At 38.2% G+C, this 18151-nt stretch overlaps 1 protein-coding gene across 9 annotated transcripts in view; it reads right to left on the reverse strand.

Annotated features, from left to right (window-relative positions):
- Window positions 1-18151, reverse strand: part of SP2353 (EGF like, fibronectin type III and laminin G domains protein pikachurin) — a 515929-nt gene that overhangs the window by 131161 nt on the left and 366617 nt on the right. For all 9 annotated transcript variants that reach the window (XM_087343562.1, XM_087343560.1, XM_087343561.1 and 6 more), the window contains one exon: window positions 14097-14241. In XM_087343562.1, the coding sequence (XP_087199688.1) occupies window positions 14097-14241 (145 nt within the window). The remainder of the gene's footprint in view (window positions 1-14096; window positions 14242-18151) is intronic.

Here is an 18151-nt window from a genome sequence, read left to right on the forward strand (position 1 = left end):
GGCAAAATTGCTGAACTTGAGACAAATAATAAGGAAAAAAACATCAGAGACCTGTACAGAGGCATTAATAACTTTAAGAAAGGATATCAACCCCAGACTAATTTGGTAAAGGATGATAGTGGCAATTTGCTTGCAGATCCAATAAAAATTGTGAATAGGTGGAAAAATTTCTTTAGCGAGCTCTTAAATGTTCATAATACTGGTGATATTAGACAGATTAAAATGCATACAGCTGAACTGTTGGTGCCAGAACCTAGCTTAGATGAAGTGGAACTAGCCATTGGGAAGTTGAAAAGTTATAAATCTCCAGGAATTGATCAGATTCCGGCCGAATTAATTAAAGCAGGTGGCAAAGGGTTGCATATGAGGATCCATAAGCTTATTCAGTTAATTTGGGATAAGGAAGAGATGCCACATCAATGGAAGGAATCCATAATTATTCCTATTTATAAGAAGGGGGACAAGACTGAGTGTGGTAATTACCGAGGAATATCGCTGCTATCAACCTCATACAAAATTCTATCCAACATTCTTTTGGCAAGATTAACCCCATATGCGAATGAAACTATTGGGGATCATCAGTGTGGGTTCAGACGAAACAGATCAACGATTGATCAGATCTTTTGCATTCGTCAGATACTAGAGAAAAAATGGGAGTTCGGTGGGACTGTACATCAGTTATTTATAGATTTCAAAAAAGCCTATGACTCTGTGAAGAGAGAAGTGCTATATAATATTCTTATTGAATTTGGTATACCAAAGAAGCTAGTGGGTCTAATAAAAATGTGCTTAAATGAAACCTGCAGCAAAATTCGAGTAGGTAAATATGTATCTGAGACATTCCTCATCAAGAACGGTCTAAAACAAGGAGATGCTTTGTCTCCCTTGCTCTTTAACTTTGCGCTAGAATACGCCATCAGGAAGGTCCAAGGTAGGCAGGAGGGTTTGCAATTGAACGGGACACATCAGCTATTGGCATATGCTGATGATGTTAATTTATTGGGGGACGATATAAATACAATAAAGAGGAACGCAGAAGTTTTACTAGAGGCTGGTAGACAAGTGGGGCTGGAAGTAAATTCAGAAAAAACTAAGTACATGTTAGTATCTCGTCATCAGAAGACAGGCGGGCAAAATTATCTTAGGGTAGCTAATAAATCCTTTGAAAGGGTTACAAAGTTCAAATATTTGGGAACAACAATAACAAATCAAAATGATACTTGTGAGGAAGTTAGGAGGAGACTAAATTCCGGAAATGCTTGCTACTTCTCAGTCCAAAATATTTTGTCTTCCCGTCTGATTTCTAAGAACCTGAAAATTAAAGTATACAAAACAATAATCTTGCCTGTTGTTTTGTATGGGTGCGAAACATGGTCTCTCACTCAGAGGGAGGAACACAGATTGCAGGTGTTTGAGAATCGGGTGTTGAGGAGGATATTTGGGCCTAAGAGGGAAGACGATGGGGCGTGGAGAAAACTGCACAATGACGAGCTTAAAAATCTGTACTGCTCCCCCAGTATTGTGAGGGTGATTAAGTCGAGAAGAGTGAGATGGGCGGGACATGTAGCGCGCATGGATGGGACAAGAGGTGTGCACCGGGTACTGGTTGGGAAACCTGAAGGGAAGAGACCGCTGGGGAGACCTAGACGTAGATGGGAGGATAATCTCAGGCGGGATCTATGGGAGATAGGAGTTGAAGGAAACTGGATTTTGTTGGCCCAGGACAGGGTCCGGTGGAGGGCTTTGGTTAATTCGGTGATGAACCTTCGGGTTCGGTAAGCCATCTAGTTAGTTAGTTAGTTACTGTTTCGATAGATTTTCTACTGTTTATTTGATACGAATCAATGAAATAATATGAAATTCTGTTCAGAAGGTTCTGTTTATTACATTATGTACCATTCAGCAAATAGTCATCACAATTAGGCTGAAACTTGTTGGGGTGGAAGAGTAAGCTAAAATTAATGGGAATTACCAAATTAATTCTGTTGATATAAATCCAACGTAACGTTACGAACAAATTCAATGACAAAGTTATCATTTTATCACCTAAAAGTACATTCTGGTGGGGAAGATGATGGTTAGACACAAACTGTCAGCTTAACATTAAAACCAATGAACAGATAAATAATGTATTCTTACAGTACAGTTTATGGACAGGAATACAGACCAAGCAGCTCAACTTTGACAAATCATGTGTCAGTATCAAAACTGCCCATTACTAGCTTTGTTAGACTGTACTGATATAATTGTGTTGCTTGTACACTATGGCGAAATTTTTATTATTGATATCAAAAGCGCCACATATATGTCACTATATTATTATCAGTTAGCAATGAAACAGTGTTACACAGTATACAGTGCAAATAAATTCAGAAAGAGAAGGTAGTTTCCGTCGGTACCCGTGTTTGAACTGCAAATGTAGAGAAATGATTTTGATAACATTTATTATTAGATTATAGACAAAACTAACTGTGGTTCGATTCTATTTAATATAATTCCTACATAAATCGAAAGTCAAGTCTAACATCGATTTTCTTAAAAACGAAAAATTTCCAACGAAAATCTGATCGATTATATTAAATATAAACGTGATTGCAATCGAAACTTACGTTCCACTTTCTGAGTAGGTCAATATTTAAGGAAATATAAAGCAAAATATTTTCTGACTCCATGTACCGCCATTAAAATTGAAACGATAAATTCTATGTAAAATAATATATTTTCATCTGAAATAAGTGGACAGTAAAGAGGTATGCAAATATCAAATAACGCAAATACAAAGTATGGGTATTCCATGGCTACCACATCACTCTCGCTTTGAAGCGAAAGAGAAGTTTTCGATAATCGACTTTCGAATGTGAGCTCATCCATAAGGTGCGTTCGTAATCGTCGAAAGACATTTAAAAAATTAAACTACCGAATTAAATAAACGGATACACACACAAATCGCTATTGACTGTGTAAAGTTTGATTTAATTACCTGCACAATTCGCATGCAAATAGTCTCACCATTTCATTCTTCGAATGCCTACAATTCTTTGTCCTAATACTTTCTACTCCACTGCTTGGTATCTTATTAAGAACTGAGAAAAGAAAAGAAACACCTGCGAGGTATAGGCGCAAAAAATACAGCTTTTTGTATAATTATTTAAATGTAATTTATTTTTTACAATATAAAACGTGTGAAAAATGGTTTAAATTCAGTCAATATGTTCAAATCTAAATTCTTTGATACCAATTTTAATATTATATTGCATATAAACCTAAGTCTTCCAAGTGGTTTCTTCTCTTCAGTTTTTTTAACTAAAATTATGTAAGTATTTCTCATCTCGTGAGTATATGCTATGTGAATCTCATCTTAATCCACTTCATTTGTTAATTTTAATAATATTCCATGAGATGTAGAAATTATAGAACTCCACATTAAGCAGTTTTCTCCACTTTCGTAGTACTTTATTTCTCTTAGTTCAAATTATCATCCTCAGTATTTCATTCTCGAACACCGTCAATCTATGATCTCCGCTTAGGGCGACAAAGTTTCACACTAAACAAAACGTAAGATTATGTTAAATTGTTCTTCTAAACTTCATCCATCATCTAGGCATTATTAAAATCACAACGTTTCGGAAGTTTTACTTCCGTCATCAGGTAAAAAGAAGGACGAAAAGCCAATCTGTTTGGTCTCCTTGCCAAGCTAGTACCAACCCTGGAAGTTAATAATACCTATACGACGGACAAAGTCCAAAAGAATAATTTAAGACAAGCTATCATACCAATGTCAGAAACCTTCAAACATTTTTTATGTAAAATTATACTTTTCTGTATTCTAATGATTATATTTCTGTACAGCAGACGAGAAAACAAAATACTGTAGAATGCTTGTTTTCATTAAACAAGCATTCTACAGATGTAACCCGTTCCTAATTTCCTGGCAAATAGTTTCCAATTTGATCCATTACAGGCTCTCCTATGCTTATGAATTTTGCCACATTTTCAAGGGTTAATTATCTATTTTCATATCATATAAACTTGTTAGCAATATGATCAAGAGGAATAACTATGACTTAAGTAGTTCTCTCCGTGTCTACTTCCACACCAACCTACTTACTAGCGTGTAATATAAGTTCTGTGCTTTTATTTGTCTGGATTTGTGTTTCCGCCCAATTAAATTACTACTATAAACACAAACCATTCAGTTCTAATGCCTCGTCGTCTTCTTGGATCCTCCTAATGGTGAATCCTATAGAACATTACAAAGCAATTATGATACACGTACTCGTTGTTTAAGTTAAGCGTCCTAGACGGATTTTACCGCAAACTTAATTTAAAAACATTTTAATTAACCCAACTATTTATATAGATATATGACATTCATTGGCAAATTATTGTCACCTGAGACTCAGGCTTTGAGTTCTGTAAATAGTTATGTCCTCTTTTACTGCACTTCTCATTTTTTATCTCAGACAAATGCAGAATATATTCAACAGATATGTAAAATGGTGATATTAGCAATGATGGTCTCTAATAATATGATCCACGTATGGAGTTAGCCTACCGAACTGTGTTGGATAACATTTTACATGAATGGCGATATTCGTCAATAAATATTACCAATAAATTTCTCGCCTTTCTTGAACAGCGAAAAGAGATAAAAATACAGTAACAAATTCCTTCCACCACTGCGTAAATTCATCTTTATTTGAAACAAACTGAATAATATTGTGGACCTCAGAGCGTAATATTTTACCTCCTGCTTGAATTAATTTGATCGCTACCTGTTATTTATTTCTCAGCTTAGAAAACTTAGATTCAAAACAGCTAGGATCTGATACTAATGGTTCTGCTGTATGTACATTAGTCTGTGTAACTTAGCTAACCTTATTCAATATCTGACTGGCGTTATTCTTCCTCCTATTGAAATTACTGTGGAAGTTGGCAATTATACCATCATTCTCTCCCCCTATCAAGTTATTTGGGTAGCCCTTCTTAAATTCATTTATGTCTGAAAATGCCCCTTATTTTTGAGCTCACTATTTGTTTCAAGCTCATTAATTTTGTCTTTCAGATAATCCCTTCTTTCCTTCAAAAACAAATTATCTCCATTCATTTGACTTAGATTAAGCAACGACTGCAATTTTCTACAATCTGTAGTCTCCGTTAACAATTATGACCACCCTTAAACAAACCAAATGGCTATAAAGCTTCTGGTTGCGGAAGAGGTGGGGAATTTCTTGAGTAGATGAGCAACCATTATCTTCTCAAGAAGGTCTCTGTTTAATAGACCCTATTTAGTTTGTCAGTCAGAATAGTTCAACAAACCATGGCTTGTGTTACTTTAATTCCGACTAACCTCGACTCCCGTTGGCTAAAATTTCGATTTTATGACATGTTTTCGAATATTTGAGAAATAGAGTGTGGACTGTATTCAGTTGGTTCACAATAAGGTAGAATGGTGGCTTACTGTTAACACAGTCGTGAGATTTAGGGTTCCAGAAATGCCGTTAATTTTTTATCGATTTCAGTGACCATCGGTTTATCAAGAAAAAATACGTTCCATGTAGCCAATATTTTAACCAACTGATTAATGGTTTTGAAGTAACAATTTTATTAAGCCCATAGCGACAAACACACATACTGATCTACTAAAATGCATTTCTAATGTGAGAGGACTTAGAAATAAACAAAAATACAGTCTGAGCAAGCTGAGATAGTTCACTGAGAACATAATATTAGCTCTATACATAACAGCCAGCTTTTCAACTGGTTCAGCAAGAGCCATTACGTCTGTATGCATTACCTGTGGTAAATGGCCACAGGATTAAAAATCATTTTATAAATATTAATAGAATTTTACGTGTAGGTTTCTATATGCAATGCTGTATGTAAATGAATAAGCTGAAAACAAGTTTAGTAAATACACATTCAATATCAGTGAAAGAACGCAGCTGGAAATGTACAGAATTGCCATTTTAAAGACAAATTTTTTTAACCGGTAATAGAGAACCTCTGTCAGGCTAGTTATCATTACTAAATCATTCATACTCCCCGCCGCGAGAACCTAAAATCTCAATTCCATATCTATTTATTATTCAACGCAATACCTATCATTGATAGAGGGTCGTTAAATAGAGAAAAAACGAACGAATGGCTCAAGCACCGTCGTTTGTAGTGAATACGTGATGTAGAGCACAGCAGCGAGTTTAACTCAGTCAGTTGGCACTGGCGGCGCTAAATCACTTTCAGAGTGGCAGGGAGGGGGGTGGGGAGGGACTGTGTTGAGTGTAACCATTGTTAACATTTCACAACTTGTCTCATTCACTACAACATGTATCCATGTACTTCCATCAGCCAAACGTTTCCTGCAGCCATCTTTGTTCCGAATTTCAAGCTTGTTTCTTAAAAGAAACCACGAGTGCAAAAACAGCATACGTAATAAGCCTTAGACTTTCACAGTAACACACGAAGAGATTTTCAAAAACAAAATTTCAACGTAACAGAACTCAGAATTACCGGTTTTGTGGTTAGCAATAGTGCAGCTGAGAAAGTGTTGTACGGGGATATATCAACCGTTCGAAACCATAGGAAAACTTGGTAAACCTAATTTGGAACATTCGGAAAAATCACGTGTTTCAAATCTCCAGTGTTGGCCGTTACGACGCTACTCTATTGACATTATCAACAGTAAAAATTACTACGATGTTGCCAAGTTAACATGATAGCAAAAGGGGGACCTCCACCTTCGATTATGTAAAGACCCCCCCTTTCGCTGTCATGTCTACGTTGCAACATCGCCGTAAATCTTGACTACAGGTGATATACAGCGTGAAGCACCATAACGGCATGTCCTAGATAAATAAAATTCGACACCTGAGATTGAAAACTGATCATCTTCAAAATCCGTTCTCTCTTTAGAATTTGCCAAATAACATATGGCCAGGATTTAAGGAAGAGTCCACAAACCAACCAAGACACTAAAACAATGCTGATTTAAAAAGCGCAACAGATAAGGACATATAAAACATTAATTCCTTCAGCTGCTTTGTGTCAGTGGCTTCTGTTTTTGTGGTAAGAACAAACATTTCAAATATCTGAAAACGAACTGTCTAGGAAAATATTCGGACCAAAGAGGAATGAAGTAAACGAGGGCTTTAGAATTTGAGGTCTATAATGAGGAACCTGGGCGATTAATACAGGTAAATTAGTACTGATAAAACAGAATTACACTGAACACATAACTAAGAATGTATCGGGTTTGGGAAAAAAAAAAAGAAATACATGAAAAATTTTGCGAGGAAATACGTATCTTGGGCAAGAACCACTTGGAAGGTGACGAAAGAGATGGGAGACGTGCGTGCGTGTGACTGGCTCAGGATAGTGTCTAATGACGGACAGTGGCATTAAGTGTTCTACTAGAGGTTGCGCGAGTAGTCGTGGCACCTAAATGCGCGATGTGTAAGCCGTGAGATGGGAGTTCATTAGTAGTGGGGGTCGCACGGCCTCAGCTGCGGTGACGCACCGATCTAAACACAGCTAGAGCTACAAACCAACTGAAGCTGACACCCCTTTAGCGCGTGCTCCAAACGGGTCCATCTCATACGACGAAAATGGTGACCAGATAAATGCGCAAATGAAGGAAATCCACACGAAAATTCAGCACAGAAAAAACCCACTGTCATAAATACTCACATGAAGAATACCCACAAGGAAAATTGCTGACACTGATAAATGCTCACACGGACGAATGCTCACACAGAAAAATACGCAGTACAATAATTCTCACATTATTTTTAGTTTACAAAAAATAAATTTGACCAACGGGGGCCAAGGGTAGGTTAGGTTAGGTTAGTATGTATAGTATGTTTGAACTTCACTTCATAGCATGCACATAATGCTTTATTAAGAGTCTATTACTTGATAGTATTGCAAATGTGAAAATATTTCTATGTGCGTATTTTTCTTTGTGATCATTCGTCCGTGTGAGCATTTTTCATGTGAGCATTTATGAATGGGGTTTTATTCTGTGAGGAATTTTCGTGTGGGCTTTAGTCATGGAACCGACCAAAATCAGTCTTTTGCACTTCTCTCTCGGCCTCTACCAGAGAGTGGAGTTCGTTATAGATATGAAATAAGAAAACTCCTACAGTTTGGAAAAACTTCATCGTTGAAAACCGTAATTTGGATTTAGATGGTAACTGCAACTCTGGTACAAAGAGTACTACGAGTCATCGTAACATTACGAAATTACATTTAGCCGTTCTACACGAATACCTAAACATGCGAAGAATATTTATGAGAAAGATATTTTTCATCATTTTAAAAATTTAACATTTTGTACAAAAGTATAATTATAAAACACATTTTACTTTATTATACTTATTATGTTATCAACGAAAAATGTATCTGCTAGGGATGCACAAATTTAGTTTACATTTAACGAAAATTGAGCCGGCACATTTTCCAAAAAACGTTATTTGATATTTCATACAGCTCATCAGACTTCATGTTCATTTACAGCAGATATATAATTATTGTCATAAAGATAATCAGACCACACCACTTTCACTTCATAGCCCGTATTCATAAATAAATTTATTAAATTTCATTAACATCCATACCAAAAAATGATTCAAATGAATCTTGGTGATCGTAATGAGATCTATATTTTATGTCATGCGGCAAGCAGTTTTATTAAACAAATCAGTAGCTCTGGATTTAAGCTGCATGAACAACAAAAGTTATATTAGACAGATGTGAATCAAAATTAAATTCCTTTGAGAAGTTTCGGGAAAAAAATACGGAAGGACGGAATGCGCTATATGCGTTCACTTTGTGTAAACGATTCGCGTGTTGTGCCGTGTGGTAAATCTTGCTATCCGTTGCTTCGTGGTGCCACAACCGTGCATGCATTTTAATTCACAATTTTTTCTTCCACAAAACCATCTTTTTTTCAGAAACAACATAAAAATAACTAGGATTTACTGTAGTACGTACATATTAATTTTTTGAGCTGAAAGCATATTTATTTTAAGTCTTGTTTCCATTTGGCTTGCCTTTCCTCCAAGAGATGATGGAGGGTAACATCTCTCAACGCACATTATCAACGGATTTCATTTCAAACCCGCTTCATGGAGCTGCACACTAAATCTGACGCATTTTCAGCTACTTTTAAAATCTGTTCTATAAGAGGAGGTGGTAAGCCCTATATAGCAATGTTAATTTTGTCATATTAAGACACTTTTATAAACACGGTACACATGAAGTTGTCGGATTTCTGTCCCTACCGACTTTTCTCATAGTAATATATCTGTAAACAAATTTTTATGTTTTATAAAAGACTAATATTTTTCAATATTTTTCATGGTGAAACATTAATAATTTTACAACTTCATGTTTTAGAATCGTAGAAACATTTGAAGTTTCATCTATCCGTATAATTTTTGATATAATTTTATGCTTTCATTAAATAGTTTCTGAAAAATGTACCATTGTCTATCAAACCCAAGCTGTGGGAGATCACAATGTAAAAATTATCATAAATCAGTTTATAAGTAAATTATTATAAAAAAGGCAGTCGATACAGAAACAGTTTTTCAGGAAAATTCACCTTAAATTGACCAAAGTAATATTGTAGAGATGACAGAAATCGGACACCACTTCTGAAATCCTACAGGCTATTATTTCTATTAACGACTTTTAATTTTTTGTACACGTGTCTTATTTTATATGCAAAGGCATTATTACGGTAGTATCAGGTGTGTATGTGCGTCCGATGTATTTACTTTTAAACCAATTCACATATTTTCAAGCAACTCGATAGATTGCAAAACAACATGGAAGGCAAGCGAGATCAAATTCCACTTTCTACCTGATGGCTGAAATCATCGAATGCGATTCTGTATTTAAATAAATTTTATACATGAACCGAAAAGTTCTGAATGAAATATTACTTTATATGTTACCATAACAAAAATGGTGACGGTAAGAAACTTTAAAACGTGCAGTAAATGAAAATGATAAACCTCAAATAGAACGTTATTATTAGACCCCACGATCCCAGTGTTAGAGTACTGTATTCTTCATAATAAATTACCATGGATGTATTCTGATACTCGTGTAGAGAATATCTGGATTAAAGAGAGAAAATTACAATAAAAAGCTCCATAAATAGAATTATTCATTAAATAGTTGGGTGATCAATTCCAGGAAGATGAGAAGGTTAGGTACATATAACACGCAGCATGGGCGACGAGAAATTAAAAGTCCAGAAAGAAAGGTACGTAAGTGTAGAGGAGAGGATAAAATAAAATTGGATCTTCAAGAATTAGAGTGTGAAGGCGCGTACTGGATTCATGGACATGAACAAATGACGGGCTTCTGTAAACACGTCAAGTTTAAAAAAAGCGGGAGATTTCTTCACTAGCTGACTAATCAGATTTTGAAGGACTGTTCTTTATGTACTTAATTACTTAGCATAAAATACAAAATAACATGCGCATGTACAATGTGCCGTTTGTTTTGAGAGTGGATCACAAATCTTAGTCGTAGAGAGTCGCCTAGGCTTATTCTGAGAACAGTCACCACAATATCAGCAGCGGTTATGCTACTGACGCGACAGGACAACTTTCAGTGGTACTGAGACAACGAAATTCTAGGGAGAATCATCACGCCATATACCAATGACAGTAACACATAGGCAGCCTTCGAATTATTCTCCTGAAAAGTTCGGTTACCCGTTGTAAGCATCGGAAGGCGAGCTTAGGATTCATCTCACCATCATTAAATTGAAAAAATCACATGATTCTGAATACTGAATACCTAGCAGGTAGGCCTAGTTCAAGATGTGTCAATTACTAAGAAACATGTTAAGAATTAGCGTAATAATCGGTGAATGGGTTTATAGACGTTATTTGTAATAAGTACACAAAATTAATGTATAAAGAATAGGCCATGTCTGTCCGTCAGATACATTTCATATCCGAAGCCACTGAATCCGAACCTCTGTATGGCACAGGGTCTGCTTGAGCATTTTATAGCTATTCACCTACTCTCACATGGTCTAAATCAGCAACTGAAACTTGTAGTTTGATGGCCCCTATAATATGAAAGCGCATAAAACATTAAGAGTCACAGTCAAACGAAGAAATTCCTTGCTTTTATAAAACTCCAATATAATTAAATAGGCCTATAGTGTTCACAAAAATCAGGCACTGGACAAACATATGAGCCAATCTGAACCCCTAAAAACAATTTATATTACGGCTACATATATGTACGTCTCATAAAACGTTTTCCGATCAATATTTTATGTGTATTTTTCATCTTCCTATTCACTATAAAGCACTAACCTGCTCGCTAAGTGCATGATTCAGATATATACAATATCGAGACTCCGACAAATGATTACCATGAAATTTACAGTTCGAGTATTATTCCGCTAGCAGCAATGGCTGTTAAGATAGATGACACGACCAGCAGTTCGTGGGCTGCGACATTCATCGAGCGAGGTAAAAACTTCTATGCAAAATAAACATAACTTTAACTCTATATAACATAGAAATACACAATATTCCGTGATAAGCTATAGGATACCGCTCCCTGTCGCATACTAGCATCTTAAAGAAGCGTGATTTCAGATGTGCCTGGGGCGGATGCTCTAAGAGGATCATTACTTACCCTCCACAGCCTGGGTCGTGTGGCGTTCATCCCAGTCGTCATTACAGAGGATTTGCAGAGAGGAGCTGTGCTCAAGTGGCAGCGGTCCTGCAGTTAGGGTTTGTTCACAATTCATAACCTGGTCCAAACATGTTTCTTCTAATCTCACTTATATTCCGCAAGTTTAAGGCCCCCTTCACATTTCCTAGAAAGATGACAAGAAAAGACCCGGTCCGGCATTTGGCAGACAGGGCTAGAAACCAGGCCGGCAATTTTGACTTTTAGTCGATGAAAGAACGTCTTCTCAACAGAAAACATTATCCCGATAAAATGAAGTTGAATCATGAATGGCGGCCATACCGTAATTGAATGTACTATCGCAGCTTTTCATGGCGTGTATTCTGGTAGAAGTTTACCAAAGTTTAAGAGGTCTTTGCTGCTTCCATCATCAGACAACCCAGAGGACAGCCAGCCATCTTTGACTTCACCGTCTTGAAAGCCTCAAATACAACTTTGAAAGACAAATGTTTCCCAATATTCAGGAACACCACAACAAAGTTTATTTTTAAAAGTAACGCCCGTCAGATGTCCATCAATTTTGATACACTGATGCACTCGGTCCACAAGCTGACAGATCAGGCGAACGGACTGCCCGAGAAATGTTGACATGCCGAAAAATTAATCGATGTTCAAACACAGTCCTCAAAATCTTCATCGACTGACGAGCGGTAAATTTCTGAATAAATTAATGCCATATCACCAGTAAGTGTTATGAATCGAGTGCATCAATCTTAATGGACGGGTGTTTTTAAGAAGTAACTGCTATAACATTCCTCTAAAATGGCAGTTGTATTTCAATCCACACTACTTTAAATAAATAAATAAATCTGAATAAAGTGCGGTATACTAGTGTATCTTAAAAAACGACGAATGAACATAATGCCGTTTTCATGTTTCAACAATTACAAACACTCAAAGACGCGAAATTCTGAAGCTGGACCTATATTAGAGAGAATTAACATATCCGAAAACTGTAGCAGCGGACATTAAGCACCAAATCCGAACAACAGACTGTGGAATTTTAAATTATAATAGCCATCTCATGCAGGTTTAAAAATCCGAAGGGAGGCAGGCTTTCGGTGTTGTTTCTAAAACTATTTCTTTCTTTCTTAACACAAAACTGAAGTAACCTATTTTATTTTTATTTGATTTGATTTTAAAGAATTGTGTTTACATACTGATGCACACACATAACCATTATTTTGGTCTTCTTTCCTCTCCTCCTCGCCGCTTCCACACACTGACTTTTATAGTATGGAAACCAGAACCCAAATTGACTGTCATGAAATAGGATGTTAATGTACCGCTCACCCTGAATGCTACGGAACAGTATTTGGGATTGGAACAGCATCGATTTTTCGGTCGATACACTGACAAAAATGACTAATTAAATGTAGTGCGAAGCCGTTATATGCTATTTACAGGGACATTATACACTGACATCAATTAGCGTAGAATCTGTAATGATAACAACGCAGTGGCCAAAAATACGTCTTTCCACGGTAAATGTACCCTGTAATCCAGGGGTATGGAACATGTAACCCGTCAGACTCGCCATAGTGCCTACAAGTTTAAATTCACGATCTAACTACGAGCTATTAAGTCACTCAATCAGTCAACAAATTTCCTGCATTCAATAGAACTCGAATGTTCTTTACGTGTTTACAAGACTGTGCCACTTACCATTATCCCGAGCCAGTTGTATCCAATCCACAACCAACCACCCTAGTTCCTTAAAATTAATTTTAATATTAGAATAAGATCTACGACTAGATCATCCAAGTCGTCTTTTCCTTCAGATTTTCGGACCTCTAACGCCCAAAAATTAAAACGTTACACCGCGATATACATTCAATTACAAAGTCTATGTACCATCAAACGATCACGACTTTCATGTCCTCTAGTATCAGAAAGGAGACTGTCGTGGCGGGTATATAAAGCCAACCATTCCAACGTAGACACTAGAATCTGAAAGAAACGTTTTTGCGCCGTGTAGTCTAGTAGCCGTTCACCGGCGCATCACCCTGATGATAGAGTCGGCAAAAACCTCCGAAACTTCGATAAACTTTCATAAGAGTATACGGCGCAACAATCCGGAAGGCGGCCATCGTCACGCCAAAAGAATATAAAATCTCACAGTCCTAAATCTGCTAAAGAGGGATGAAAAATGCCGTTCTCTGTTTACCCAAACTGTCTCCATTATTATGACGCAGGTCGCCCAAAAGCACTATAGAAAGGACTCATGTTTTATTGCGCTCACCCAAATGGGCAGCAGTAGCTGCGACACACGTTTGAAGAAGCAGAGGGGAAACTACGAAAATCTTCAGTCAGGACAGACTGAGGCTCAAGGGGATAAGCAGGAACACTATGACGAAGGAACTTACTTTGGAGCGTCCTTCCACATGTTTGCCGTTGTTGAGCTGGATCCAGGCGTCCCAGCGGTGACGGTACAACGTGAGGCGATTCCATTGGTTCAGCAACACAGTCTCTTCAGAACGAACCACTCCAAGCCCCGATCCACAGTCAAACCTGCAACAAATGCATTGACCACTCTTCAATTCAAGTCGGAAGAATGGAAGGATATTTAATTAACATTTCCGACGATGCTATTTATTTAAATAAACCTTTTCCTTTTGTAAATATTTCCATGGTAACGTGTACCTTATATTGTTTGAAAATTCACAAACATGGATTTCCCCTTTAAGGAAATAGTGGGAATGGTTGTAAGAAAATATGATCTTGGGGTTTCCTCTTTTTTAATAAAAAGACCTTGCAATTTGATATCAGTACTTGAATTAACAAAATAAATATAAACAAGAATATAAAATATATTCTTTCAGAATTAGGATTTTTTCAAAAAAAAGTTTCTTAAAATTTTATAATTTTACACCAGAAGTATGAAATGCCGAACTACCAACGCAAAAATAAAATCATTTTACATTCGTTGTGTGTGTTATCCAGTTAAATGAATTGTACTTAAAAGCTATACAAGTAATTAAAGAATTTCGGAGTATGTAAATTAAAATAAAAACAATACTGCAACCCAGAAACTTGGTATTTTACGGACTGAAGAAACCGCGAATATATTCTCGAGATATTCAGAAATAGTTTGGTAAAGTTTAAGCGCATGGTGGTGTTCCCTAAAATTAGAAGACTCTGGGAAGCTACCAACTGTTCCCACTTGGTGGCGAAACACGTTTCTTTCACCGATGTTGTGATACGAGGTGCGATCGGAAAGTTTCAAGACTGCGCCTATAAAAACCCGTACACACAGGTATTAAATTCATCCATCACCCTCGAAGTAGTTCCCCTGGGAGTGAACACAACGATCCCAGCGCCGCTGTCAAGCCTGAAAGCATCCCTGGAAATCTTTCTTTGTCAGCCTGTCAAGCACCATCTGCGATTCTGCCTGAATCTCTTCTATCGTCTCAAATCTCCTTCCCTTTAGCTGAATTTTCATCTTTGGGAAGAGGAAGAAGTCACACGGAGCTAAGGAGGGTGCGGGATGACGGCCATGGTGTTTGAGGCCAAAAACTGCCGAACTTTGAGGGCGGTGTGCGCTGGCGCGTTGTCATGATGCAGCAGCCAGTTGTGGTTGCGCCACTTTGCCGGCCCCTTCCGTCTCACATCTTCACGCAACCGCCTCAGGACCCCACAGTAAAATTCAGCATTGACCGTCTGACCTGCAGGAAGAAACTCCCTATGGACGATCCCCTCCTGGTCGAAAAAACAGATCAGCATTGACTTCACATTGCTCTTGACCTGTCTTGCGTCTGTCTGTCGGTCGTGGTGACGATGGGCTCTTCCATTGTGAAGATTGCTGCTTCGTTTCCGGATCGTACCCGTAAACCCAGCTTTCATCACCTGTGATAAGCTTAGAAAGGAAGTTGGGGTCGGTTCTTGCAAGATCTTTCAGCTCCTGACAAACGAGAAGTCGATTCTGCTTCTGGTCCTCAGACAGGATGCGTCGCATGTGGAGTTCTTCCTTTAGAATCAGCTGACAGGTCCCATAGCCTATCCCAACAATGTCACACAAGTCGTTGATGGTACGACGTCGATCTTCGTGAATGGCCTGCCGAATCTTCGTAACATTTTCGGACGTTGTGCTCGAAGATGGTCGTCGAGAACGCTCGTCATCATCGACAGAGGTTCGGCCATTTTTAAAACGTGAATGCCACACAAAAGTTTGTGCACGACCCATTGCGGACTCCCCAAATGCTTGCTTTAGCATTTCATAGGTTTCCGTAGCCGTTTTGGCGAGTCTTTGACAAAATTTGATGCACACGCCATTCCGAAATCGCAGGAGGGTCGGTGTAATGCACTACCACAACGCCCGTAACTAAGAAACAAATGCTAATTCGATGATGCCGGCTGGCACACTGATTCACTATGAATGTAGGCCGCACCCCCTAGCGGCAGAAGCTCGTACTACATCCGGTTCGCCCTCTATTGACACAGTCTTGAAACTTTCCGATCGCACCTCGTATAGGAAAAAGAGGACCAGAACAGCACCGCAGCGGTTAATTCACCAACCGCGCATGGTTATCACTTTCTGTTCGGGAATTTGTAGTATCGACTAATGCACGCGTTACTCCATGTTTGTCTTCAGTGTCTGCTGAGACAGCAATTTGAAACAGGCTCAGTTCATCGATCCATGTCGTATATAAGTCAAGTACTTTGCAAACAGTCGTTAAATAAGCAGTGTCGACGAATCAGGTTGAAATTTATAAATGCCCTGCTTCTCACTTGGGAGGTAACAGGTTTTAATTCATACACAAACAAAAAAATACTCAACAACGTCATGCGTCTCTTTGGACGTGACATGTTTGTTGTGTAGGCCTATAGGTCTGTTCTGCTTTCTCCAGCTGTTTTCTGTTCATCATTTTTATTCGACCCCACTTTACCAAAGCAGAACTTCTCCAAACACATATCGACAGAAACTCTAAAGAATTGAACTTCAATTCAATGTGGGATGAAAGCGGCAATAGGGCAGTTGATGCGCCAGTTTCAAGAAACTGCCGTGAACACTGACGTTATGAGCGCTGCGGGCAGTTCCAACTCTTTCACGGTCTATGTCGGACTCTGGCCCAAGAGTCCCACAGTTGCAACGAAGGAGGAACGAATAAAAGTCATGGAGAGACAGCGAAGGAGAGCTTGGAAGGGCGGAGGGAAAGAAACAAAAAATAGAGATGGGAGGAAAAAGAAAGAAAAAGGGACTACATGGAGGCAATAAACTCTTACGAAACGTCGATTATTACATTGTTTTGTATCCCTGATGACAGCCATCTTCACAGTGGGCGCCGTGAAAACCTTAATCTCACCCGGTAATTATCTTGCTCCATTATATATTAATTACATAGATTTATAAGTAATTTCGCCCATTTTCTCCCTTTCTCCGTCTCTGGTCTGGCTACTAGATTATCATAACAGGCTTTTATTGTCCAGAAGTGACATATATTCAGCTTGGAACCTTTAAAGGAACTACTATATGGCGTCAATGCAGTAAATATCACAACATTGGTCACCAGAAATTACATGCACAAGACTGTTATCACAAACAGACAGGCATAATTTCAGTGGAATTAATGTAAGAAAATAGAAAATTCGAACGAAGAACGGACACTTTCGTCAAATTTTCTTTTATACTATTTATTTCGATTATACCCGAGTGCCCAACGAACACATTCACTTAATTATGTTTATTTGCCATTACGAGATTACGCGAAGAGTGCTAACGTATTTTGCTCTAGGCCATTCAACAAATCTTATGAGAGACAAAATTCCATTTCATATGGTAATTTCTTTATGATTCAAAATCATGCATAACACAGTGTATATAAATTATCTTTACAACTTTACTCATGAATAAATCCTTTATGAAAATTCCTTACGGGCTACCCTATCATCTTGCGTATTTTCCTGCACCACCTGCAACTTGCAAGCATATAGACGCAAACGTTTTCGTAACACCAGATGCGCTGTTGAATGCGGCATTTGCAACTCACGTGCTGCAGCTCGTGTCGACTAAGGCTCGATGCACACGAGCGAGTTATTTTCGCGAGCTCGCCGCGTCATTTTCTCGCGCGTTTTAGCAGTACATGTGAAGCAATGGAGCAATGCACACTATGGCGGTGACGCCGCGAGTTCGCCGCGAGGACGCGGCGAGCAATTTGCGCTCGCCAACCACTGCTGCTTCGCAGCGAGTTCGCAGCGATTTCGCCGATCGCCGCGAAGCAGCAGACTGTGTGAAAGCATTGGGCAGTGCACACGTGCTTCGCAACCCTCGCAACTGCTCAGAGTCACAACCAGCATTTCTAGAGGTATTGCAAGCCTCATCGCAGAATCTTTACTTTTGTTGGATGCATCCAGTTTTGCTGCTAGCTCATCTAACGACTTTAAGCTCATACGAAAATAAATATTAAATTTACTTTCATCTTCT

Source organism: Zootermopsis nevadensis, unplaced genomic scaffold, assembly GCF_977971745.1.
Source record: "Zootermopsis nevadensis isolate Lab colony 2312 unplaced genomic scaffold, Znev_1.0 Znev_ptg000006l, whole genome shotgun sequence".
In the NCBI taxonomy this organism is placed as follows: Eukaryota; Metazoa; Arthropoda; class Insecta; order Blattodea; family Termopsidae; genus Zootermopsis; species Zootermopsis nevadensis.